General features: G+C 39.1%; 1 protein-coding gene across 15 annotated transcripts in view; it reads right to left on the bottom strand.

Annotated features, from left to right (window-relative positions):
* Positions 1-25,689, bottom strand: part of PTPRM (protein tyrosine phosphatase receptor type M) — a 409,846-nt gene that overhangs the window by 265,875 nt on the left and 118,282 nt on the right. For all 15 annotated transcript variants that reach the window (XM_028737325.2, XM_028737333.2, XM_077933147.1 and 12 more), the window contains exon 3: positions 4,087-4,355. In XM_028737325.2, the coding sequence (XP_028593158.1) occupies positions 4,087-4,355 (269 nt within the window). The remainder of the gene's footprint in view (positions 1-4,086; positions 4,356-25,689) is intronic.

Genomic DNA, 25,689 nt, shown 5'->3' with positions numbered 1-25,689 from the left:
GTGTGTGTGTGTGTGTGCGCGCGCGCATGCGCATGTGTATGGATACTTTATTTGAGAGAAAAGAAAGGTAACAAATCCTATAAATGTGTGATGTTTTGTGAAAAAATACTGTCTAGCATTTTCTTCGTGTCTAGCTGCCAGGTTAAAAAAAAAGTTAACTCCAAGCTGTCAACTTTGCATTTCATCACAGTTGACACAACATCTTGAATGCAACATATGAAGCAAATTAGTCAAAATAAAATAAAGCTGTAGCAAACACGATAGTTGTTTGATTTCTTGGAAATTGTTTTGCTGCCTTATCAGTTAGAAAACAACTGGTTAAAAACACAAATTTCATTTGCTCATGGAAAGCTGTGTTGGATGTCTGCCTGAGAGATGTTTTACATCAGACTATCCCTCAGATGCCTGCCAAACAGGAAATAGGGAAGCAGTTTAACATTGCACTGTCCCTGATCCTCCCTGCTTCAGTGAAGAGCAAAATTAGCTTTTCATTCCTGCCACTTCCCCCTTCTCTATGAGAACAAAGAAGGGGGGCTGGCTTGCCACCCTAAATGCTTACTGCTGAAAATGTGCTGGCAGAGATAACATGTCAGCTCCATAGAACAAAGGGAATAAATAGATTTACTTTCAATACATGACCTCACTTAGTAAACTCCTGCCTTTGTTTTTGCTAAGCAATTACAATTCCTGCAGTCCAAAGGTGAATTATACCTAATCATAAACTCTAATTCACAAAACTTATTTTAAAAAGAGAAAAGAATTTACTGATACCAATGTGGTTATTTAATGCAATTATGTGAACAGAAAAAGAAAATAATCCCATCAAACAAAAAAAAGTTCACTGCCGCTCTGGATCGTTTTTCTTGCGTCCCCTTGTCTCCATGTAGCACTTCCATGTGACTACATTTTTGCATGCATGCCACTTTCAAATTCGCACTTAGGCTCATAAAGAAGAATTTATGAGGTTAATGTCAACTAGAGCACCTACATGAAAATGATTTAAAGTGAGCAAGATTGAAAATTGGGCTCATACAGTAATGAAGTTGTTTGTACGGGGTTATTTTTCAAGGCCCACGATCCTGAGCCCATTTATTTCACAAGGGCTTCTACTGCCTCACAGTAAATCAGTTCCCAGTTGGAACCAATATTGTGCTCTATTTTCGTTCTCAGAATCTGTTAGTATTTTTAGCAGCGGTGACTGAATCTCATTGATATGGCTTGAGTAAAGGGTCTGTTTACTGTTGGCCATGTACACATATATAAGGGGCTGCTGCTATTCTGAAGTCATGAACCAGTTATAGCTCCCTCTCAGCCTTTTCTCCATTCCAGGCAGTATACATTATGCCCAGGGAACATAAAAAATGAAAGCACCGTAATCCAGAGGTTACAAAAATAAATGTTTGGTGTGTTAGTTGTGGCATTTTAGTTGTGTTTAATGCCCTGCTACAGCATGTAAAGGAACATGGTAGATAGGCTAAGGTTTGCACAACATTTGCTAATATGAAACTAGGCGAATACATGGTACATTTATGCAGCTAATGAAGAGATGAGCTTAGATATGAAAACCTGTGGAGGATCTAGGTCCCAAAGTACCTCATTTACAGAAAAAGCTGTCGGGCTTGGAAAGGTTAAAGCTGTCTAGCACTAAATGAGACTCAGACTGCAATTCTAAGCACACTTCCTAGGGAGTAAGTCACACTAAGCTCAATGGGACTTATTTGCAAGTCCTGTACACATGCTTGGGATTGCACTACATGGAATCTACTAAACTAAAATGAATCTAGGTAACAGCGGATCTGCTACAGTCCCCTTTTCATTCAACTGCACTGAAATACAAAATGGATTTGTGACCATCATTCATTAGCATTTAAACACTGTAAAACAGCAATCTGAAACAAACAGGCACAAGCACATGAAAAGCCCCCTTTTATTTCATTTTGGGCTTGGATTTTCAGATTATAAAGGAGAGGATTTATTTATGTGTTTGCTTTTCAGCAACCTGTTTTTGCTCTATGTAAACGTGGAAGCAATGATTTAAGAAGAGAAGGCATGCAGTTTACTGCTTGCACGTGGGTATATGGAGCTAAGAATACAAGATATTCAGCAGACTGAACACAGTAGGTACAGTACTAACAACCTGTGGAGCTGCATAAGTCATCCTAACAGAAGGTTATTTTTTAACTGCAAACTTGTTCTACACCATAAAATAATTCTTTGACATGGTAACAACTATTCTGCAGTGAGGGTGGCAGCAAGTGACAAGTATCTTATTCTGCGGAAGCAACCCTCCCAGATACTTTAAAAAAAACAACCATGGAGAGGATAGAAATTATATGGAACGAGATATAATTATAGACAAGGTGAGTCTAGCAATAAAAAGCCTTAAAAATGTGCATGCTACAGACCCAGATGAGTCTAAAATAGCCCCCCTACCATTATACACACACACCAGCTACTTATGGACAACTTAGTTTAGTTTAGTGATGGAGCTCTAACTAAGAAGCATTCTTCAGGATGGAGCAATTAGAACAAGTATTACTGCTAAGAAATAAAATAAAAAGAGCAAGTATCAGTTATGGAATTAAATCCAAAAGGCTAGATGAATTTGAAATTTTACATTTAAATGAACTGTATTAAGGTAAAGGTACCCCTGCCCGTACGGGCCAGTCTTGACAGACTCTAGGGTTGTGCGCTCATCTCACTCTAGAGGCCGGGAGCCAGCGCTGTCCGCAGACACTTCCGGGTCACGTGGCCAGCGTGACAAAGCTGCTCTGGCGAGCCAGCACCAGCGCAGCACACGGAAACGCCGTTTACCTTCCCTCTATAAAGCGGTACCTATTTATCTACTTGCACTTAAGGGTGCTTTCGAACTGCTAGGTGGGCAGGAGCTGGGACTGAAAGACGGGAGCTCACCCTGCCGCGGGGATTTGAACCGCCGACCATGCGATCGGCAAGTCCTAGGCACTGAGGTTTTACCCACAGCGCCACCCGCGTCCCATATGAACGGTATTAGCTACAACAAATATCCTGAAATCAAACAATAATTACGCTCAAAAGGCCATGAACACTAAGAATTAGCAGATATTCTAAGTATAGAAGCAGAATGTCTTCAGAAGTGTGACTTTATACTGAACAGTATCACTTCTATTAAATAAATACTAGTGGGAGTTATTTGCCTATATGTTCCAGGGTGAAGCAAACACCCAGACACTAAAATTATTTCTTTAGAATTAAGGATAATGGGATAATTTTAGTATACCAATCAACAGCTCATATATTTATTTATTTATTTATTTTTATTTGTATATCACATTTTGTTTAAATTATTTTCATTTGTTTATTAAATCTTACCCTTCCTCCCAAAGGACCAGAAGTTTCACAAGGGAATCTTACTATATGCATAAAAATGTAATGCTGTCATCACTCAGCCTCAAAATGCTACTAAAATATATACTTATCAATAATGATAATCCTATAGAAAAAGTAAAATGAACAACACATTTCAGTTGATGACAACCTTCCTGGGGCACCAAGTTCTCCTGTCACACACCAAGCTTGACAGGATGGAATTCCCACCTGGTGAGTCTTGTCTTCTTGGAAAGATGAGGAAATGTCTCTTCATCTCTTTCTTTTAGCTACCTGGGTTGTTGGAAAGTATTAACGACTCATTGTACAAGAGTTTAAAATGTAAATGCTCTTGTCTACATCCTGAAATAACTTGTTTCCAAGGCTGCTATAAATACATAATCGATTAGCCTGCCAGGGATTGTTTTCAAAGGGAAAACACGAAAAGATGCTGCTTTTACATGTTTTACCATTGGTCTGTTTTATTGTATGCATTTGTGATTTATTTTTATTCTTACTGTAAGCCATCCCAAGAACTTGATCATACGACAGTGCATGAATGCCTATCAAACAAACAAACAAACAAACAAACAAACAAACAGACAGACAGACAGACAGACAGACAAACACATTGACTGATGTCAAAATTGAACCAAGTGCACACTGCCTTATTCAGCAGTGATTCACATGAAATATTTTAGTCTGTTTCATATATGTAAGAAAAGAACAAACAAGCAGTACCTGATAGAAATTTGGCCAAAAGGTGCTAATTGCCAATTCTACCCTGTTCCAGGTTCCTGTAGGACCTCCGGACATATTCCACACTGGGCTACCAAGCTGACCGTTGTTGACTTTCACATAAACATTTAATATGCCAGGATTGGATCCACTCTTGCTGGAAACATAAAAATTGAAATCGATGCAATGAGTGTCGTTTTCTTTCAGGTGTGGTAGCAAAAGATGGGCTCTTTGTCCAAACTTCTCGGTGGTGTTCACCAACATGAAAGATCCTGAAGGAAACAAAAAATAAAAATAAAACCAGTCACTTGTTGAACAATTTCCTTTCCTCCAAGAAATGCATTTTTGTGCAACTAAAAAGAAGACCTTACTAACAATGTTTTGCAATTGTTTAATAGCTTTTTTACAATGGTCTCAAAATCTAGAAATACGCCAGGTTCAAATTAGATCAGATTAGTTTGAAAAGAGGCAGTTAACAAATAAAAAATGGATAGGTTCATTCCTGTACCGATCCAAATTCATGTGGAGGTTTCAAAAGCTTAGTGTGCCCAGAAGAGAGCCAAAGTCAAGCACAGCTGCCTTTTGCAACTGGCATTTAGTGTGCTTAATACAAGGGCAAAAGCGGGTGAAATCATCCATCACACAGCACCTTTAGGGCCCCAGCAGTGGGTGGGCTTTGCCCCCTCTATTCTTGTCTTTGCAGTCATTTTAAATCTCCTCTATCAAATCTACTGGAGCAACAGTGCTGCACTAGGAAATACAGCTACACCCCTCCCCCCGCCCAATCCTCAAATCCTGAGTTTTGATGGTAAAGTCTCTTCACAACTAAATGTAGCTCCACAGAGTTTCATGTCATGAGTGGTCTTCCTCCCACCCACCCTGCTTGGATTTTACATGGATCTGTGAGAGGTAGCCTGGGATTATGAAAGACTTGTGAGCCTTCCACAATCCTGGTTGCCTTTGACAACTAGGTGTGCTATAAGGAAAGGCTTGGGACTAGGTAGATGGAATGTGAATCTTATTTAAATCTGGAAAGCATTTGAGCCCTCTGGGGTTCTCTTCCAAGTCCAAGCTTGTATAAGTTTCAACATCACATCAAAATCCCATATGAAAACTGGTACTTCATTGAGTTCCAGCCTCCTCCTTCTGCACAGCCAGGAGGATGACATTTGTTTTCCTTTACAAGCTTCTTGTTTCATCTAAACTAGGATCATGACTTAGCATTAACTAGGTCTAGTTGCAGAGCAAGCCACCTTCAAACCACTGTATTTTATCAATACAGAAAATCTTTTCAAAGGAGTTTAAATTATTTGAAGAAAGTAGTACAAAAATGGAAGAGGGACAAAATTTAGGACAGTGGCTGTAAGAGGGAGATAAAAAAAATAGATAAGGTTTTGGGTTAGTTTGATTAAAAATAGCAGTGAAGGATGAGTACATTGAGGAAAGGCTCATCAGGAAAGTGAAATTATTCAAAGTTCAATTGGAAATATCAATGAGAATCAATGAGCAAGACTAACTTCTGTTAGTGTTAAACCACAACCTTTGGCCTGTACAGAATGACATGCTTAAGAGAAAGCAAAGTGAAAAAGTTTCCACACTCCTCCTCTCACCCATGCAGGAGGGAAGGTGAGATCCCACAAGCCCAGGAAGAAGCTTGGATCATGTATTGCTAAATCATGGCCTACCATTATATCCTAAAGCAACCAATGGCATCTTCCTGGAGTGTATTTCTCTAGGAAGAGTGTGGTGAAGATTTGTAGTAGCACTATCTCAATAGACCACAATACCTTGCAGCTTTCAATGATTTAAAAAAACATTTTTTAAAAAGATCTAGCAATTGCTAAATATATATAAAAAATACATCCCAGTATGGCCACACTTAACACATAAATGTCTACTTTCAAGCATATAAAAGAATGGGTTTACATCAGTTCTAATCTAACTACCCCTAGCATCTTGCCAAGATTTAAACTGAAAAAATATATTATTATTTTCAAATAATAAGAATTATTTTTTAAAAAATCATGTGAAGTAACTCTTTATGCGCTGAAGAAAAGGTCATAATGTGAATACATGTGCAGCCATCAGCTTTCAAAAGCTTGACTTAATGAGTAAATATTGTATGACCTGGAATGTGTGGATAATAATCAGAGGAATAAGGCAAGACATTAACTGTCAAATCCAGCTTGCAAAAGACCTTTGAGACTTTCTCGTTTAAAGAGAAAAAGCAAGTATTAAGGAACTTCAGAGTAAACAGAAGAAATCCTTTGGGCTCCATTTAGAGAAGCGATGTGATTTGCGTTTTATAAGAAAAGTGAATCTTTAATGGGAACTAAATTAAGTTACAGTATGTCATTTAGATGAATTGTTTTAGCTGCTGAGTTAGAAAATAGACAATGAGTCTAAGTCATGAGAAAACAACTTACTGAATTTTAAGGAAATCTGTCTTTTAACAATTTATGAATCTAAATTATTTTGGTGATATCATCCGCTTTGACCAAAATACAACCATATCTAATGTCTTTTTAACCAGGTTTCAAAATCAAAATATCAACGCTTCTCTGCACATAAAAATAAATTCTTAAACAGCAATAACCACATGCAAGATCCACTGCAGACAACAGAGCACAAACAACATAACTGCTGGAGAACAAACACTTCCCCGTGTGCTTGCTCCAATATACAACACATACACAATACACAAGGCAGTCAGCCTTGAAATGGCTCTGCTTCAGAAACCAAGCTAATAAATCACCAACTTGGAAAATGACCACTGGATCAACATCAACCCACTAAAGCCCTACACCATTAGATATGCCTACATTATCTCATTTTTACTACATATCTAGTCTACTGTAACAGACATGGTACAACACAATATTTTGACTTTTCTCCCTATTATCATTTGTGCAGATCTATTGGCAAGTTGCTATGATTAGGAAGCTGCCTTAAACCATCATTCAGACCACTGGCCCATCTAGCTCAGAACTGTCTGCACTGGCAGGCAGTGGCTCCCAGGGTTTCAGGCTGGAGTCTCTCTCAGCCCTACCGGGAGAAGCTGGAGAGGGACCTGGTCCCTTCTGCTTGCAATGCATGTGTTCTACCACAACTATGATAAATTATAAACCAGTAGCGTGCTACAGTGGAGAGAAATGAAAGCCTACATAGATCCTTCCCAGACATCTTAAGATCTAAAAACACAAATAGTTAGGAATAGGTCCTGGTGTGTGTAGTGGAAATGGATGTGTCTGTCAAGCAGCAATGTTCTACAGGTAAATGCAAATTAGAAAGCTTCAGTGAAAGCTTTATCAAACAAGTACGGTACTGAGAAAGAGTTTGAAGGAGAAAGAAACTGATGAAACTAATAATACAAGTAAAGCTGGATGTTGAAGATGTTGAACGAGAAAAATGCTGCAGAGCAGAAAGACTAAAGGGATTTGAAAACCAAGAATACAGGGTCAAAGTAATTTCATGTCCCAGAAACTCAGAAGATAGTATCCCTGACTGCCAACAGGAGAAGGGTTGGCTTAAAAAACTAAGAACTCTAGAAGTTATCCAACATTATGGGAGCAGATTTCCCCTTTCCCTCCTTCCCCCTAGCCCCCTCCCCAAAAATTCTGCTCCAGAGAGTCCCCCAACCCTTCAACTCAGATTTAGTGTACATGCAGAGCATTGCAGGGGAGAAAAGAGAAAGGAAATATCATGTTACTCAATAAGTCTGTTCCACTAGTAGACAGGCACAATTGGATACCATCTTCTGTCTTTTTACCATGTTCAGATGTCAATAAGACATTTTTTAAAAAATCATTATTATTTAGCCCTTACATCTTGAATTCCACCAATGAGAGAATTCTCATTGATGGCTGGGATATGTGGATCAGACTACCTAACCAAGCATCATTTTCTCTGGTTAGTACCTTCTCTGTCTAGGCAATTATCCTGATTGTTTCTTGCAATTAAAATATCCATCTAGTTGTGGAGCATGTTAGTTTTAATGGTTTGGGGGAGACAATTTCCAACCACGTCTTTGTCACGGCTGTGCTGTGGAGTGGGTGCAGAAGGATGTAACCAAACTACAATGGGGTTTGGGGGGCGGAGAGACACAATAATGCACATGTGCATAACACCATCTATGCACATGCACCAAGATTACATGTCTGGACAGCACTCTTGGGAAACCATCTAGCTTTTTCAGAACACTCAGTGAGAAAGCTTGTAAATACCAAACTGTTTCCGAACTGAACAGAGGGAAGTTACACCATTTCTATTAAAAATGTTCCCAAGGGACTACACATTATCAAGTGTTATAATCTTTTTATTTCTTCAGTGTAGTTTTCTAAGCTGAGATAATATGTGTTCTGTAAGTGCTCCTCTGCATGATTTCAGGTGCTCTGGAAGCTAATTAAGATAAGTGAAAAGCACATTACAATACTGCACACGTCAAATTTTCAATCTGAGCGTATGGCAGTATGAAAGACTCCCTATGCTTGTAACATACATTCATAACTAACCTAGTTTTACTAGTCTTCCTTCAACATAGACAGGAGAAATGTGATAAGGGATGAGGACATTTTAAAATGAGATGTAAGTTTTTGATGTGTTCAGCTTTGTTTAATAAATACAAGTAAAATAAAAATGGTAAATTAGACCACTCTCTAGAAAATTTTGAAACCCAAACTGAAAGTTTTCTAGTGCAAATCATCCCAATGTGCAAAGAAAAAATTTCCACAAAACCCGCATCATACAGATGCACCCATTTTTGAGAGTTCACATTGTGAAATCCACATGGTTGGTGCTGGATCCATGCGCTGAGAAGCTGCACACACTGTTGATTCATCTATGATCCAGTCTCCATGTGGACACTGTGAACCGATAGTAGTGTGAATTGGGCCCCTTTTGCACAGATGAAATATTAAACTTGATCAAATTAACTTTGACATTTAGCAGTATGTAACAATACTAGTTAACATATCTTTTTGAAAATACAAATTATGCAACTTACTATTCTAATCTCAACTTTTAAATTGGTTATTGACTTAGGTGCTATATTCATTATTTGTCTTGTAACTTTAGGAGCTTTCTGAAGAAACAGTTTAAACAAGGGCTTTAATTACATCCAAATAACCCCTGTTTATACAAATGGCTGTTTTCTCGGAAAGGCCATGAAATCCCCAATGAGGGCATCAGTAGCAACTCACTGCGATGATCAAATATTTGCATTATCTAAATGTGTACTCAGTAACTTGTGGTGTTTACAGTTTATAAAGTTTACACAAGTTTATGGAAGTGAAAACAGGGTACTGTTTGTTCTTGCATATGTGGTACAAATTAACTTTAAAAAAGTAGGGACTTTAAAATCAAAAATCGAAACAGAGCTTGTACAAAATAAATATTGAAATCATATGCATACATCTTTGGAACTAAATGCCACTCAACTTATTGGAACTCACATCTGACTAAATATACTGTTAAAGATTGAGGGGGGGGCCCCTAAATCCTAGAAATAATAAATGGTAGGATTTTGATTATTTGGGATGTGGTGAGAGAAATACAAGCTGTAGAGGAATTTCCTGAGTTATCAGATAAAAAACAACCTGGCCAAGCTAGGGCCATTAGTAAACAATACAGGGCCACTGAGGGCCACTGGCAATACAAAAGAACTGCCTTCCTCCCTTGCCCTGAGGTGTGAACAGAGACAGGGTGGTGTGGGGTTGGTAGGTTGCCAGTGTAACTGGGTGTGAGGTAACAGGAGAAGAGTCTAGAGCAAGGGTTGTTGGGAAGAAGAAAGAAAGAAGAAAAGATTGGTATCTGTCTTCAGTAGGCTGGCTGAAGACTGGCTGCACTGCTGTGGGGGCAAGCTCCTCTTGAAATGACCACGTTATAAGATCTGGACTCCCTCCATACAGACTGAAGGTGTAAATAGGTGAATAGACCACATTTCTTAAAGTTGCTACGGTCTCTGCCATGTCTCAATTCTCCAAAGGACTACAGACCCTGAGTGAGTGTCTGGAACTCCATGGACTCTTGCTCTTGCCACCGCTTGGCAGAAAGAGGGGGAGGCACCCAACTTCTGTAACAATACACAGGATTGGGCTGCCAGAACAACAACAACAATCAAAACCAGCATGTCCAGTAATGTCACATCTCTAAATAGCTCCTCGTTGGCTCTGGCTTCAGATCCATCTACTGTTGGTTATACTACTTTCTGGCCTAATAGTCCCAATGAACACCAGCCACCACAAACTAACTGCTCACAACAGTACACAAACTGGTCTTAAAGTTGCATTGTAGACAGAAAGAATACTGTGCCAGCAGCCTTTTTAAAAAGTCTTAGGAAGATTGCTTTTACAAGACAGGACATAAATATTTTAAATACATACATACCTACACAAACACACACAATGAATATCATTAAGCTGTGTGAGATTTAGAGGAAGAACTCATCTGCCAAAGCAAATTTCAGCTGCTTCTCATGTCATACCATTTCATTCAAAAGGATTTTTAATGAAAAGTGCATGAATGCACTGCAGTGTTTTTTTGTAAACTTACATTTCTCTCTCTCTCTCTCTTTTCTCTCTCTCTCTCTCACACACATATTCTTGGAACATGCACTGCTTGTATGTCATGTAAACAGGAAAGACCGTGTGGTAGAAACATGAAAATGCCAGCGGAAATTGGTGTGGTGAGGTAGAGCCAAACTTTGATACTGACATTACTGCAGCTTACCTGGATGGGGATGGGGCAAGGCAGGAGCAAGGCAGGGCTTCATGGATGCACCAGCAGGAGTGAGGCACTGGCTCTGCTGGTCCATCTGTGCATCCCCAACCTCACTGCCTTGTGTGCGTATTTTAAATTAAAGCACAAAACATACAGATTTCCAGACTAATTCCCCCACCCCAGGAAATAAAAATATGATAATATGCAGGTAACGTACATTAACTGTATTTCCTGGTGCCATGCATATACGCTGTCACATGTGAATTGAGTGGAAGAATGCGTAAGTTCAAAATATTTCCACTAGAACAGACATTAAAGTGCAAGAAGGTAAAACAGAAGAAAAAAAACGAGAAAAAGCCAGCTAATTCTGAAAACATCTTCACATTCTCTTATTCAGCAGCCTCCTAGTTCCTGAAGAGAGACCGGGATCCAGCGAGCCATTATAGTTGACAACTGGTAGTCCAATACATCATTAAATATATACAACACCCTGGAATTGAATATTAAATAGTAGTTTAAACTGTCAATTTCTCTACGTAATGGCTGATGAAAAGCTGATGGATAGCATTAGACCTCCCCTGTGGCACACTGCCAAAGGCATCTGTCCCTGTTTCAATGAATTTCAGTCAGGAGTTCAAGGTACTTGTTAATAAGTTTTCACTATAGACCAGCCTTTCTCAACCTTGGTCCCCATGTGTTGATGGACTACAACTCCGAACCTCCCTAACCACAAGGACCAGTGGTCAGGGATGATGGGAGTTGCAGTCCAACAACATCGGGAGAACCAAGCTTGAGAAAGGCTGCTATAATTATAGATGAAAATACGTCCTTTGTACTCATTATTAACACCTGCTTCACGTCAGAAACTTTGGCCCTCTGACCACATCTGTAAAAAATGCAAATTGCTACACCCTAGTAGGCCCAGTTTCAAGTTCAGCTTCGTCAGTGGATAATATTAAAAATGCAAGCATTTGCAGTGGAAAGTTTTGCAACAGGCAAATCTGTTAGATCCATTAATAAGTCCTAGGGGAGCAGGGCACATTATAAAGTGTAGCTTTGTAACAGATCCATATTGGCTGGAAAACTATTATTATATATGTAGAAAATGTGGCAGTTGAAACAATATCCTGACTTTTGCCTTCATGTTCTGCGAATTTAAATTACTGTAGTACAATTTGGAGAACACTGCTTTGCACTAAGCAAAGGTGAGGTTGCATTGTTCTTTGTTTTTCCTAACTAACATAAATTACAGTATATACAAGTGCTGGTGAAGAAGTTTTTTTTTTTTTTTTTAAAGTCTTGTGCTACTATTTCCAGAACACATGTGACTACATCCATCTACTAATGGGAAAGCCAGAATAACACAAAAATTCTGAGTGAAGAGAGGTCAAGCTCACATCTTTCATGTTATGGTACATGCCCCATTAATTGTTTTGCAGAAATTTGATTGCACGCACTCATGCAAAAAATCCTCCAACAATGCAAATACTATCAAACTTGCACTGAAGGAACTGTTCTAAATGGCAGGCTGTTTGCTTTAGAAGCAGAAACTTGGAACAGCAAAACACAATCTGTAAAGTCCATTATATATTTATATAATGTAAAATGACTCGCCAAATCTCTTCTCTTTTCCCTGAGATTTGGTGCCTAGAAGCACAATTAAACTCTAGACAAACAGTTCACAGGAACATCTGCAAGCCATAGAACCGATTCTGTATGATGCAGCTCTCTGAGATCCAGCCAATGAGAGGGTAGAGCCTGAGTTGCAGCCTAGCTGTATTCCAATAGGGAAAAGGGTCCCACACCCAACATATACATCACACACTTACTGACCATTTAGCTGGGAAGAGAGCAAAGCAGATAGAGAAAATGTAAGAGGCTATCATCCAAACCAGGGGTAAGCAACCTAAGGCCCGGGGGCCGGATGCGGCCCAATCGCCTTCTCAATCCGGCCCGTGGAGGGTCCGGGAATCAGTGTGTTTTTACATGAGTAGAATGTGTTATTTACAATGCATCTCTGGGTTATTTGTGGGGCCTGTCTGCTGTTTTTACACACGCAGGATGTGTGCTTTTATTTAAAATGCATCTCTGGGTTATTTGTGGGGCATAGGAATTCGTTCATTCCCCCCCCCCAAAAAAAATAGTCTGGCCCCCCACAAGGTCTGAGGGACAGTGGACAGTGGACCAGCCCCCTGCTAAAAAAGGTTGCTGACCCCTGATAAACCCTATATCCCAACCTCTCTCTAGCACAATAGCAGAGAAGGTGTTGGACTGAGAAGACAGCCTTTTGAATCCCCACCTTGATTTCAAGGTTCTGAAGGAGGAGGGTGCGTAAACTGGGCCACAGAGGACTGGCAAGCAATCAACAAAATGGTGTGGCAAATCAGATCCAGCCTATACGCCATGAGTTTGCCACCTCTGCTCTAGCCTATCAAACCTCAGGTAACATAAAAATATATGTAACTGCTAATGTGCCACAAGACCCCTTTAAAAAAGTCATTATTCCTTAATTTGTTAGACATAAAATAAGCATTTTACTGGCCAGGATCCACACTATCCCCACATCTAGAGGCTGTGCAAGAAGATGGTGATGTATATGTTGTTTCATTTGTACAAAACATGTAATTTTGGCTGGTGGGAAAACAACTGTCTTAAATATTTGAAAGGGGAAAAGATTGTGTCAAAACCTACAGAATGAATCCAAGGTTAAAAGTTATTTGTAAAAACAAACAAAGAAACACAAACAGGCTATACTGAAGCTCCAGCTCCATAATGTCATCAGATAATGTGTGTTGATAAATACATGTAATATTGTTGTACTATCTTAGCGTGATGGGAAGGGTCATAGCACAGTAGCAGAGTACATACTTCGCATGCAGAATATTCCAAGTTCTATTCTTGGCATCTCTAGGCATGAGTAGGAAAGATTCCTTTCTGGAAGAAACCACTGACAGTCAATGCAGGAAAGACAGAACTAGATGGGCTAATAGTCCTATTTTTTTACTCCACCCGTCCCTTTTTGGAGGGCAAGCTTACGTTCACACAAAATTAATAAATAATGCAGTACTATTTATTACCAGATGGAGTTTCTTTTGCTATTATAACACAAAATCAAATGACTTGAAATGTTACTACTAGTTATAAGCAACACAATGCCGTGTAGGTCAAATTAAATAGGGCTGCCATACGTCTGGAAATCAGCAAAATCTGGGCATATGACAACCCATGTTGTCAGTGTTGTTTTCACCAACCTTCCCTAAAAGTAGCTCAGAAATGTCATTTTTTTGCTCAACAACTTTGCCCTCCCCCCAATTAAAAAAATCACTGTTTGAAATGTGGCATCCCTAAATTAAATTAATGCTCCTAGGAAATTTCATTTAGGGTTGCTGCCTTAAGAACAATATGCATGAAACTACACATCTTATCTAAACGTGTGGTTTCTTGCAGTGGGAAAAATCTGTTTAAAGTAGTCTGAAATGTTGATCACAGGCACAGTGTATAAATCTGAATGAGGGAAATCGGATTTTAACATTAAGAGAAAGGAATTCTATAAAGCTAACTACCTTATCCTTGACGCAGCAACTTCTGACCTGCTCTGTGGGAATTCTCTTGTATAACAAATGTATATACTCACACCGTTAAGTTGCTTATGGAAACTGCTCACTGCAGGTAAATGACTGCCAGAGAAGATCTCATTTTCACTGCAGAGCTTACAACTTGTGTCACGTGTGTGTGTGTGTGTTAAAGAACATGCTGAATAACAAATATACAGGAAGACTGGTCTTATACTGAATATGCTGATGCTTAATAAAAGACTTTACAGGACAAGCATACTTAATGGTTAGCATACTCTACAGATTAGGAAATACACAAAATACACCCCACCCAATCCACAAATCCTTGCACTCAACAAGTAGCACTCATATTGCAGGCTGCAATGATCTCTGCTAGCAGGAATGTAGTATATAAGGTATACATGCATCCGCTGCATCCCACACAAAACGGGGGATTAATGCTACTGGAGCTGATCCCTACAACCACGTTCACATGGAGAAAATTTATAATGAGTTGTTCTGCTATCTTTGAACATTTGGCAATACTTTGTAGGCAACATGTCAAAAATGCTATATCGTGAGCACAAACTGTTTATGAAGCATTTTATCCTCCACCCCGATCCCAAAAGGAATAAAGCTAAAAAAAAATCAATTACAGCACTGAAAAGCAATGAAGAACATAAAAAATGTACACTCTGTAACTAGTCCACCACCTTTAATAATATCTTGTTTGATTTTCCTTCTGTAGTTAACTGCAAATAAGTCCCGTATTTCTAAAAGCACCATTATACAAGGCTATATGTATAGCAAGTTCTTCACACCCCGACCCCCGCATTCCTACTCTGAAATGTGCCAATTGATTTAATTGTTTTGTTTTACACAGATTCCGCTCTGTAGCTATTCAAGGAAATGTTTTGAAATATTAAAGTACAGTGGTACCTCGGGTTAAGAACTTAATTCGTTCTGGAGGTCTGTTCTTAACCTGAAACTGTTTTTAACCTGAAGCGCCACTTTAGCTAATGGAGCCTCCTGCTGCCGCTGCGCCGCCAGAGCACGATTTCTGTTCTTATCCTGAAGCAAAGTTCTTAACCCAAGGTACTATTTCTGGGTTAGCGGAGTCTGTAACCTGAAGCGTATGTAACCTGAAGCGTATGTAACCCAAGGTACCACTGTACAAGTTCAAATTAAAAAATTAAAATCATTTTTCCATGTAAGAGGGTTATGTGAAAATGCTATGTGAAACACATTAAAATGGGTATATGCTCATTTTAAAATAATCAATTTATCCCTAGAGATTATGGATGAGCGGAACCAATCCATCACCCCTATGTCCAGTTCATATTGGATATTCTTCGTGTGCCTCCCAAACAAGAGGGTCCAGAGGGTGGCAACACAAGAATGGGCCTTTTCTGCAGTGGTTCCCTGTTTGTGGAATGATCCTCCCAGGAAGGTTTGGCTGGTGCTTTCATTATATACCTTGAGGCGACAGGTGAAAACGTTCCTCACATACCCCTTTCAAATGTGTTTGTGGGAGGGAGTGGGGTAAGGGGCTTATTGGTTTGGGCCGCCCCCCTTTCTTCTTGTTTTTATATAGCATTTTATGTTTTTATATAGCATTTCTATGTTGTCAACTGCTCTAACATGTACAGATGAAGGGTACATATTTAAGAATAAATTGAAAATAAAATAAAATAAGGACTTCCACCAGGCACCTGAAATTAACCCTTTTAAACAACTGATCCGTTCCATTCTGGTGAGATATCTAGGCCTCCCTGGGAGTGATGGCACCTAGAGGCCTGGTTGAGGCCTGCTTATGGCAAATGCCACCCTTCCTAACTTACCAAAGTGGAGGGGCAGCAAGGAGGACATTCAATAGGGTTTCCTTTTTCCTCTGAACGTTGCCACATCTGCACAGCAGGACACACAGGTGCCTGAAACCCAGTGGCGTAGCGTGGGTTGTCAGCACCCGGGGCAAGGCAAGTAACTTGCGCCCCCTAACCCGCGGATTTGCGCCCCCTAACCCTAACCCCCAGATGTTGCGCCCGGTGCGGCCGGCCCCCCCTGCACCCCCCACGCTACGCCACTGCTGAAACCATGGAAAAGGAGTTCATAGTGTCTCCAGATACTGCTGTGCATGTGTCTTTAACGTACTATAATATCTAGAGACAATGGGGAACATTTCCCACGATTCCCAGCATTAGTACACTGTGAGCATGAACAACATCGTTAAAGGCATGAGGCCCTACTGAGCTGTTTCCTGGAAACTATCTAAGCTACCTTCTCCCACAAACACTTTGGTAAGTTTGGGAAATGTGGGATTCCTCTCTTCCATTTTCACTCTGCCACTAATAAATGCCCTTATTCAGAAATATGCATGTAGAGTTGGGCTGCCTACACTGTGCGCATCTCATTGATTAGTCAGCATAATCAGATCTGAAAGTATATCTAAGTCTCACTGTGCAGGGGAGGAGGTAATTATCACTTAATCTTGTCAGTATGACCATCTGCTCAGTGCTATACTGTGGTTTCAGCCCAATCACTCAAACAGCACAGTCTCACATCATAGATGCCAGATCCAGCCATAAGAATCACCCACACAACCCCTATTGGCTCATGTTGTTCCTCAGCCTGACAAAGGTTTGCGCCTGGGAGCAGGGGTTCTTGTTGTGCCCCACCAACTTCCTGTGACAAAACCAGAGGAGGAGGATCACACGAGGCTCAAGTAGAGTCAGTGAAAACTAACAAACTCCCTGTTATTACAATCTGAGATCATGTCCCAGTTGGAGAGGCTACAGATCAAGGATCACCAATCCTTTTAGGCCAGTGGGACCATTTGGATTTTTGAGTGAATTGCTGTGGCCTCTGGTCATTTATTTCCTCCTTTCCCTAGATAGAACTGCTGAAGAAAAAAGGCAAATTTTTTTGCAAACAGATGCAGGAAAGTATCATTAGGACCTCGGGGTAGAAGTTAAATAGTTTATACTAAAGTGTTCTGTATATAAAAGAAAGTCAGTCAAGTAAGCAGGACTCCTGAAGGGTGGCAACACCAGTTAAAAAAGTGGGAAAAGAGAGCAATGGTGAGTGAGGGGAGGGGAGGTGCGTCAGGAGAAGGGATTCATATTGCTTTACATATATACATTAGAAATTTTGTGTTAATGTAACAGCTGTATATGTAATAGCATTTTTGTTTTAAAAAATGCCGTTTAAGTTGTCTGTTGTTGCTTTAGTTTCTGTATACCACTTAGACATATATTTTATATTAAATAGTATAGAAATAGTCTAAATAAAACAAGATTAAACTGCAATAGTAGTTCAGATATCTGTGAAAATCAGAAAAAACATAGTAATCTCCATCCACCCCTCTCCCCAATGCTCTTCATCTGAGTTTTGTTAGAACGCTAAACATAAACTTCAATAAGCTCAAAAAGTGAGGTAATTTAATAAAAGAAAAACAGTTTTATTAAGTCCTTATTACTTTCACTTCATTATCTGTTCAAATGGTGAATTATCTAATATCATTAATTTTAACACAGATCAGAGACAATGAATACTGGATTAGTCTTTTAAATGTACGGCATCACCTCATCTTTTGCTAATTCTCTGTCACTTTGCAATATATTTTAGTAATAAAATTCTCAGAGATCATACCCAGAAACAGAAAACGCAATGGCTGGAAAATGTCAGTGATAGGCAACCTTATATTAATATTGTTTAATACTTCTATGGAATTATTTTGCTCATACATAGTAATTAAATTTCAGATGAGAAGAAAGCTGTTAACAATTCCTCCTTATTACATACTTTCTTTTTGGATGGGAAAAATAGAAAGCAAAACAAGTTGCTGACACAATTCAATTTTATAGCAGAGTCTCCTTTTCATTCTGCCAATCAACTCTTCATCTGGATTTACTCCTCTATGCATTAGCAATGAGCAAATATAAAAGTCGGTTTCTCAGGTGTCACTCCAAACTGGAAGGCAATTCTTTCTGACCAGTAGGAGGCAGGTAATAGCAAAGAACTTCCTTAAAGGTACTCCATAGGATGTCACATAGCCCACCTCTTCAGAAATGGATGTGCTTTTATGAGATATCTGTGGTTTTTAAAAGAGTTGCTTTGAAGAAAAGGAACTGGATATTTTTTTTTCTAACTAAAGAAGGACCATCTTCTCAGAGTCAAAGTGAAGAAGACCTCACTATCTCACACAACCCTCATTAATTTGGTAAATTCAGAGTTAGTTAGGTAGGAAAATTTCCCTATGCTAAGACTGTAGAAAGGAGACAGCCATCCAAAGCTCCTCCATTCATTTGTTTAACCCATTTAAAATCCCTCTAAAGTGGTTTTAGTGGTTCGGCATCTAAAAGAAAAGTCCTATTATCATGATTAGATACTTGGGGTGGTATTCCATTATGTATTTGCACTAGCACAATGAGACCACCTCCCTCCCAAAAAAATCTGTCTTGGAGAGTGGAGGGAAATGCCAGAACAGATTTAGAGGACATGGGAAAGGGAAGGAGCAGAACGCTCTGCTGCTCAAGGAGAAATCCTTGCAACAATAGAACATTATTCTTAAAGCTATGTTGAGTACAACCCTTTGTTTTCTGCAGAGTAATACTACCATCACCTGTTATGTGTCTGGGAGTTACAACAACCATATGAGACGACTGCACACTTGGACATCCTAGTCTGCTGCTTAGAATGGAATCTGTGTCTTGGAATAGGGAAAGGATCATTCTTGTTATTGAGGTGTCAGAGTTTTATATGTTTGTTAATTATTGATTGAATTCAAATAGTCTGTTTTCAACTGGTTACTTTGGAACCAGAAGGAAGGGTGATCCAAAGGAGAACCTTAAGGAAAATTCTTCTTGATGCCAGAGAACATTATGGTGGTGATTTGTATCCAGAAGAATTTGATGTCCCTCTTGCCAGGGACCAATCACTACCTTGAAGAGTTTGGGCTCACTGCAAGGTTCCATAACCTCTGCAGAACTCTCTTTCTTGTCCCCATAATTTTATTATTTTAAAATTTTGTAAATCGTACCTTCACACAAATATGGATTCCACAATGGTATACATAAAAATTCCAACTGTTAACACAATATTAAAACAGACACTATCAAAACACAATAAAACATCAGAGGCAAGAAACTGACTGCCCACAATAATCTACAGTACAAATCCAAGCTTTCAATCGAGGGGACAAAATACATTGTCAAGATGCACTGCTGTTTACTCTGCAGTCAACTTTGACGGTGCACTTGCATTCAGACTATGATACAAAATGGTCTAGATTGTGCGGCATGGCTGTGGTGTGTATGGCTTCAATTTGAAGGCCTTTTGGCCTCTTCCAGATCCATGATTCTATAACTGCCATGACTGACTCACAGCTGCTAGGCAGAAATTTATACCTGTGGTGATGATTCATCTCATCTCTAACTATTGTTTTTCAGATCTTTTACAAAAAGAAGTTTTGAAGAAACCCTTAGTTCATTTACACACTCTGCCCTGCTTAAAAAAGTTACTTTAAAAAGTTATTCATCTTCAAAAAGTTATTTAATACAGAGATGCATACAGTTGTCACTAAGGAAAGAAACTTTCCTTTGAATTCAAACACTCTTTTCATGCATCACTCACATGTAGGGTAATCATAAGATACTACGGGGAGCATGCATGGCTGTGCTGCTGGCACTGAACATGGTGCCCTCAACTGGTCCTATCCCACTGCTGTTTATGTACCCCACATGGACATGTGCAAATAAACATCTGCTTAAGCTGCTTACAAAGAGACACCCATTTGCAGACATGGTGCTTAACGTGTGAATAGCAATGGGGCAAGGCCAGTGGGAAATGGAACACTGTAGGTGCAGTCTTGCTTCCTGTTGTATCCAGGATTGCTGAGAATATGAGTAGCATGTTAAAAGGGCTAGAGAAAAATGGGAATTGATGTCACTCAGATGACAGGTTCCTTCTCCCCATAATGAACTAGACAACACTGAACTCCTTGTAGAATGAACAATGACAATACAAGATGTATGTGACCTAAAGCATGATACATAACAGTCATTATCACTGAAACCTAGTTGATGCCCAATAACAGAAGTCCATAATTAAGGTCAGTATGTCATTAAAGACACAACCTATGTGATGGTGATAGACTTGTATTGTAAATGCACAACTGTCCTACTTACATCTAAAGCTAGGTGTGAGAGTGGTCACGTAGGTGAAAACCGCCAAACACCAATACTAAGAAAGCTCTCACCCCTGCAGTCCATCCCCTTAATCCCTTCTTCCTTAACCAGGCTCTGATACAGGAAGTAGGGCTAATACATTCTGAGAGATGTCGGTGTGGGAACAGTTTTGTATGACAGAGAGATATTATGACAATATTTTTCCAATAAAGAATAGCATACATATTACAGTTGCCAATAAAATTGTAAAAATAACTAATATAGCCATATTATAACGATACAGCACCACACAATTCCGCTCTTCAAAGACTGTGTCGTCTCATACTCTTTACATTTAAAAGATACTGTGGTACCTTGGTAGTCGAATGGCTTAGTTGTCGAACAAATTGGCTACTGAACGTCGCAAACCCAGAAGTGAGTGTTCCGGTTTGCAAACATTCTTTGGAAGCTGAACGTCCGACGCAGCTTCCGCGGCTTCTGATTGCCGCTTCCGGAAGCCGCACCTTGATTTTCGAACCATTCCCGGAGTCAAACAAACTCCTGGAACTGATTAAATTCAAGAACCAAGGTACCACTGTATTGTGAAAGTGTCAAGGTAAAAGGATGGGACTACCATACGTTCTAAGTGCCCCAATTTAAGTTGGACAAGCATGCTTTCCTTGAAGATGCCCCAAGATTCTGCCTTCATCCTGGGCTGCCCCAATTTCACGTCGCCTGTGGATGGGGGCTGTAGAAGCAGCTCCTGTAGAGGCAGAAGCATTGTAAAGGAGCATTTTCTAGCCTTTGGGAAGAAGGTATGAGGCTCTGACAGGATCCTGGAGTCCTTCTGCCTCCTTCCCAAAGCCAGCAAGCACTTACAGGGCTTTGGGAAAGAGGCAGAAGGGCTTTCACACCCTGTCAGAGCATCACACCTCCTTACCTAAGCCAGGCAGAAGCTTACTGGGCTTTGGGAAGGAAGTGCAAGGCCCGGGTCCTGATTTTTATTGGCAGAATGTTGGAGCTTATGGACTACTAGCTTTTAAAATAATATCATACCTCCTGGCACATCTTCCTTTATTTAGAAGCAAATTTTCTGATTTATACACCTGCTAAGCCACAGTGCTTAGCTTTTAAGATAGTCTATTATTCTCATTAATTTCCAAGGGAATCAGCTTGCTTGAATCTCAGCATTGTATCTTAACTGATTTGTGGACTATGTGGTCAGCTTCTCAAAATTAGAAGGAATGCTGAGTAGAGGAGCTCATAGAGGGAAGAGAGAAAATTAAAAGATTAATCTTTTCACTACTCATTATCATTGTTTACAGCTTTCCATTTATCTCTGTTCAGGTGATAAATAGACTGATCTGTTGCACTTTTGTTATACTCAATTTCTCTGGATAAATAAGCCTTAGTACTTCTTGTATTTGATTGTTTCCTTCAGAGACAAGGCTAGCCAACTTTGCTTGGAATACTTAAATTCTAGAGGAGGAGCTGTTTTTCTGACTTTGCGCAATCATGCATATTTCAAATTCTGATAGGTTTCTGTTGTGTGTTTTAAACATTGCTTCAAAGTTAATACTGTTTAAGTATTCATTGTTTGTGCAGCTGCTAGCAAGCAAACTCAAACTTTCATCATCATCATCATCATCATCATCATCACAATAATAATAATAATGATCACAATTCTCAGCAAGAGTAATCTAGTAAATGGAGTGAGATACTTTATATTTCTCAAGAAAGGATTAAGTATACCTTTACTGGAGATTCTTTATGGGGTGACTCTTCCACTGGTATCTGTCACATTTTATTTAGCCTTACTTTTATTTTGTCTAGGCTAATATTTGTGAGTTTTCCGTACAGTGGTACCTCAGGTTACATACGCTTCAGGTTACAGACTCCGCTAACCCAGAAATAGTGCTTCAGGTTAAGAACTTTGCTTCAGGATGAGAACAGAAATCGTGCTCCAGCGGCGTGGCAGCAGCAGGGGGCCGCATTAGCTAAAGTGGTGCTTCAGGTTAAGAACAGTTTCAGGTTAAGTACAGACCTCCGGAACGAATTAAGTACTTAACCTGAGGTACAACTGTATTTACTACCATGTTGACCTTAGTAGAAATTGTAAACATGGGATTGTAGTCAACTTTTATCCATAGTAGACCCATTAAAATTAATGGCCATGACTAACTTAGGTCTATTAACTTTAGTGGGTCTACTCTGAGTAAAAGTTATTTGACTACAAGAAAAGACAACTGTGGAAATCTTCTGGATAGGATGGCCTGTTATTTATTTATTTATTTATTTATATATAAAAAATCAATAGATAATTTGAGATTGAGAACGAAGGTTAGTTCTTATTTTTACAGTGCTTATTTTTGCCTACACATTTGAAATGAGCCTCAACAATCAGAAAAATAATTGTTTTATCGGTTTGGAACAGCAAACAGCCAGAAGTCAGCAGTAAAGCACTTAAGAGCACTGTACCTTGAGTCCCACCCTCTGTCCCTCACACACAAACACACACACAGTGCTAGAGATGCTTACAGCACACTAATGTGAGCACTGGTATAAAGGAAGTGAAACTCTTTTACAAGCCCAGTGAAATCCACAGTTCCATGAAGTCTGTTGGCAACAATCACAAAGGATCTTGGAAGTCATATAAAAGTTACCAATGCCAACATACTTAAGAGCACTAAACCAGTCAGTTGCTCCATCTATTCAAAGAGTCAAATCCTTATTGGTGATCCATATACTCATATGGAAACGAAAGCGGGAGGAGGAAAACTTGCATCTTGCTTTATTCAGACACTACAGCCAACAAATGTTTTTCTACCCAGAAATTACCTCCATTTATTTTATCTAGACATATTTATGAAAGATGAAGCTATTTTTTATATATAAAAAAGAAAACAAGCAGTAAGTGTTTCATATTAATGTACAATACTGTAATACATTAGCAATTTTCCATTAGTGCAAGTACATCTATAACAACTCAGCAAGAAAGATATACACCCTCATGGCTCTTTCATTTAAAGACAGAATTACAGGAAAATAAATAATAACTATTTGTTCTGCAATGCAAGAACATCAAGGCACCACTGGGTATCAAACAACCTCAGGGAAAGAAATATACATATCACTGGATATAGCCTGGAAGGAATTTATAAAACTTATTTGAATAACATGCCCAATAATATGAACTCCAGAGAATTATTACATGCCTGTGTAATTTAAATATATATTGTGGGTCGCACAGAACCTTTAAATATTATTAATATGTGTATTATTTAATATAATTCACTTTGATATGAAGATTCCATGAAATACTGCCAGAACAATGCAAGATCTCAAAATGAAGCTAGAAAGATACTGATACTTCATCAAAAACTCAATGCTGAAGACTCTAAACAGCCAATGTTTGTACTTTTGCAACTTCATCTTCTATTGTCTTCTGATTTGCTTGCTTTGTTCCTTACCAGCTTGTTCATAATTTCATTTCATTCGTAATTTTATTTGTATGCCACTTTTCCATACACAAAAAATATGCTTAAAGCAGCTTACAACAAAGAAAACAGGAATCTATTTCAAAATCAAATACTACAAAAACAATTTCATAACAACATAATAAAACAGCACAACAGCAAATATTAAAAACATACAAAAACAAAATTTCAGTACTATAAGCAAGATTACGTGAATGACATCCAACAGCAAAAATAACAGCTTGACAGCTTCACCTTGGTTCTAGAAACACTTCTACCCTGGTGTTCCTCACCTACAGAAGCTTCTTATAAATAAGACTTCCAAAAGCAAAGAGTGGGGTGGTTGGAAGTGCCATCTGTGTGTGTGGGTGTGGGTGTGCGCGCGCACGCGTTTGGGCACACACTGTGGGTGCTCAGCCGGGCGACCCAATGAGTCATGTGTGTGACGTCGCACAGAGCAACATGGGCACAATCTCCACAAGGGTTCAGCCCAGTTGCTGCCGCAGTGCCAGAGAGCCAACAGAGGCAAGGCAGCCGACAGTGGTGGGCGGAAGCCGAGCAGCTTGCAAGCCACATGACATCGCCCACAATCTGGGGTTCAACCGATGTTTGCTCCAATTCAGCGGTAAAGATTGGGTTTCCCAGGGTAAAGTGGCGGGACAAGCGGAAATCTGGATGAGCCCCAAGTTCAAAAAACAAGGAGCAGAGAGACATAAATGTCGTAAAATCGTTATCATAAATGTCAATCTGCCTACTTGTAGAAGTGGTACATAAAAAGTGTACGACTATCGGAAAGCTGTTTCTTACGTACACTATTATTAACCAGCACATAAAATGTGCAGAAAACAACTATGGGTAGTGTTCAGCTAAGTTTTGCTCTAAGTGAACCCATTTAAGTTAATGAACATGACTAAGTTTGAGGGCCTTCTCGGTAGTGGCACCTGCCCTCCCAGCAGATATCAAGGCAATAAACAACTATTTTACTTTTAAAAGACTTTTAAAAGACAACTGAAGGTGGCCCTGTTTAGGGAAGTTTTTAATGTCTGACGCTGTATTGTTTTTAATATTCGGTTGGAAGCCGCCCAGAGTGGCTGGGTATTAATAATAATAATAATAATAATAATAATAATAATAATAATTATTATTATTATTATTATTATTATTATTATTATTATTATTATTATTATTATTTTCCTTTCAATAGATGTACTTTGAGTATAGTCTAATGCTACCCTATGGCAATAAAAAAATTAAACTATTTTTAATTCATATGTGTAACTTGTGCACTTTGAAAGTTAGAGTCTCCCTGCAGAAAGATAAATAATTCATACCTAAAAATGTGCCATGTTGATCACACCATATGTGACTACATATTTGAAAAAATACCTTCATTTTTTTTAAAAAAATGTAATTAATATTAGACATATGCTGCATTTTAGTTTCAATAATACTTAGACCACCACTCGCCCACTCCCAGCAAATGTACAGACTAAAAAATTTGGTAGTTTGTTTTTTAGTTCTCTCTATAAATAATATAAAATAAAATAACTCCTTCCATTGGCACAGCTTAGGACATACAGATGTAAATATGGACAGCATTCTTTTAAAAATAAATTAACCTCTTGGAAGCAATAGCTTCTCTCCTCCCCCTCAATTTAGCATGTGCATGCGCGCGCGCGCACACACACACACACA

Source organism: Podarcis muralis, chromosome 8, assembly GCF_964188315.1.
Source record: "Podarcis muralis chromosome 8, rPodMur119.hap1.1, whole genome shotgun sequence".
NCBI classification, from domain to species: Eukaryota; Metazoa; Chordata; class Lepidosauria; order Squamata; family Lacertidae; genus Podarcis; species Podarcis muralis.
This window is presented reverse-complemented; position numbering and strand designations above follow the sequence as displayed.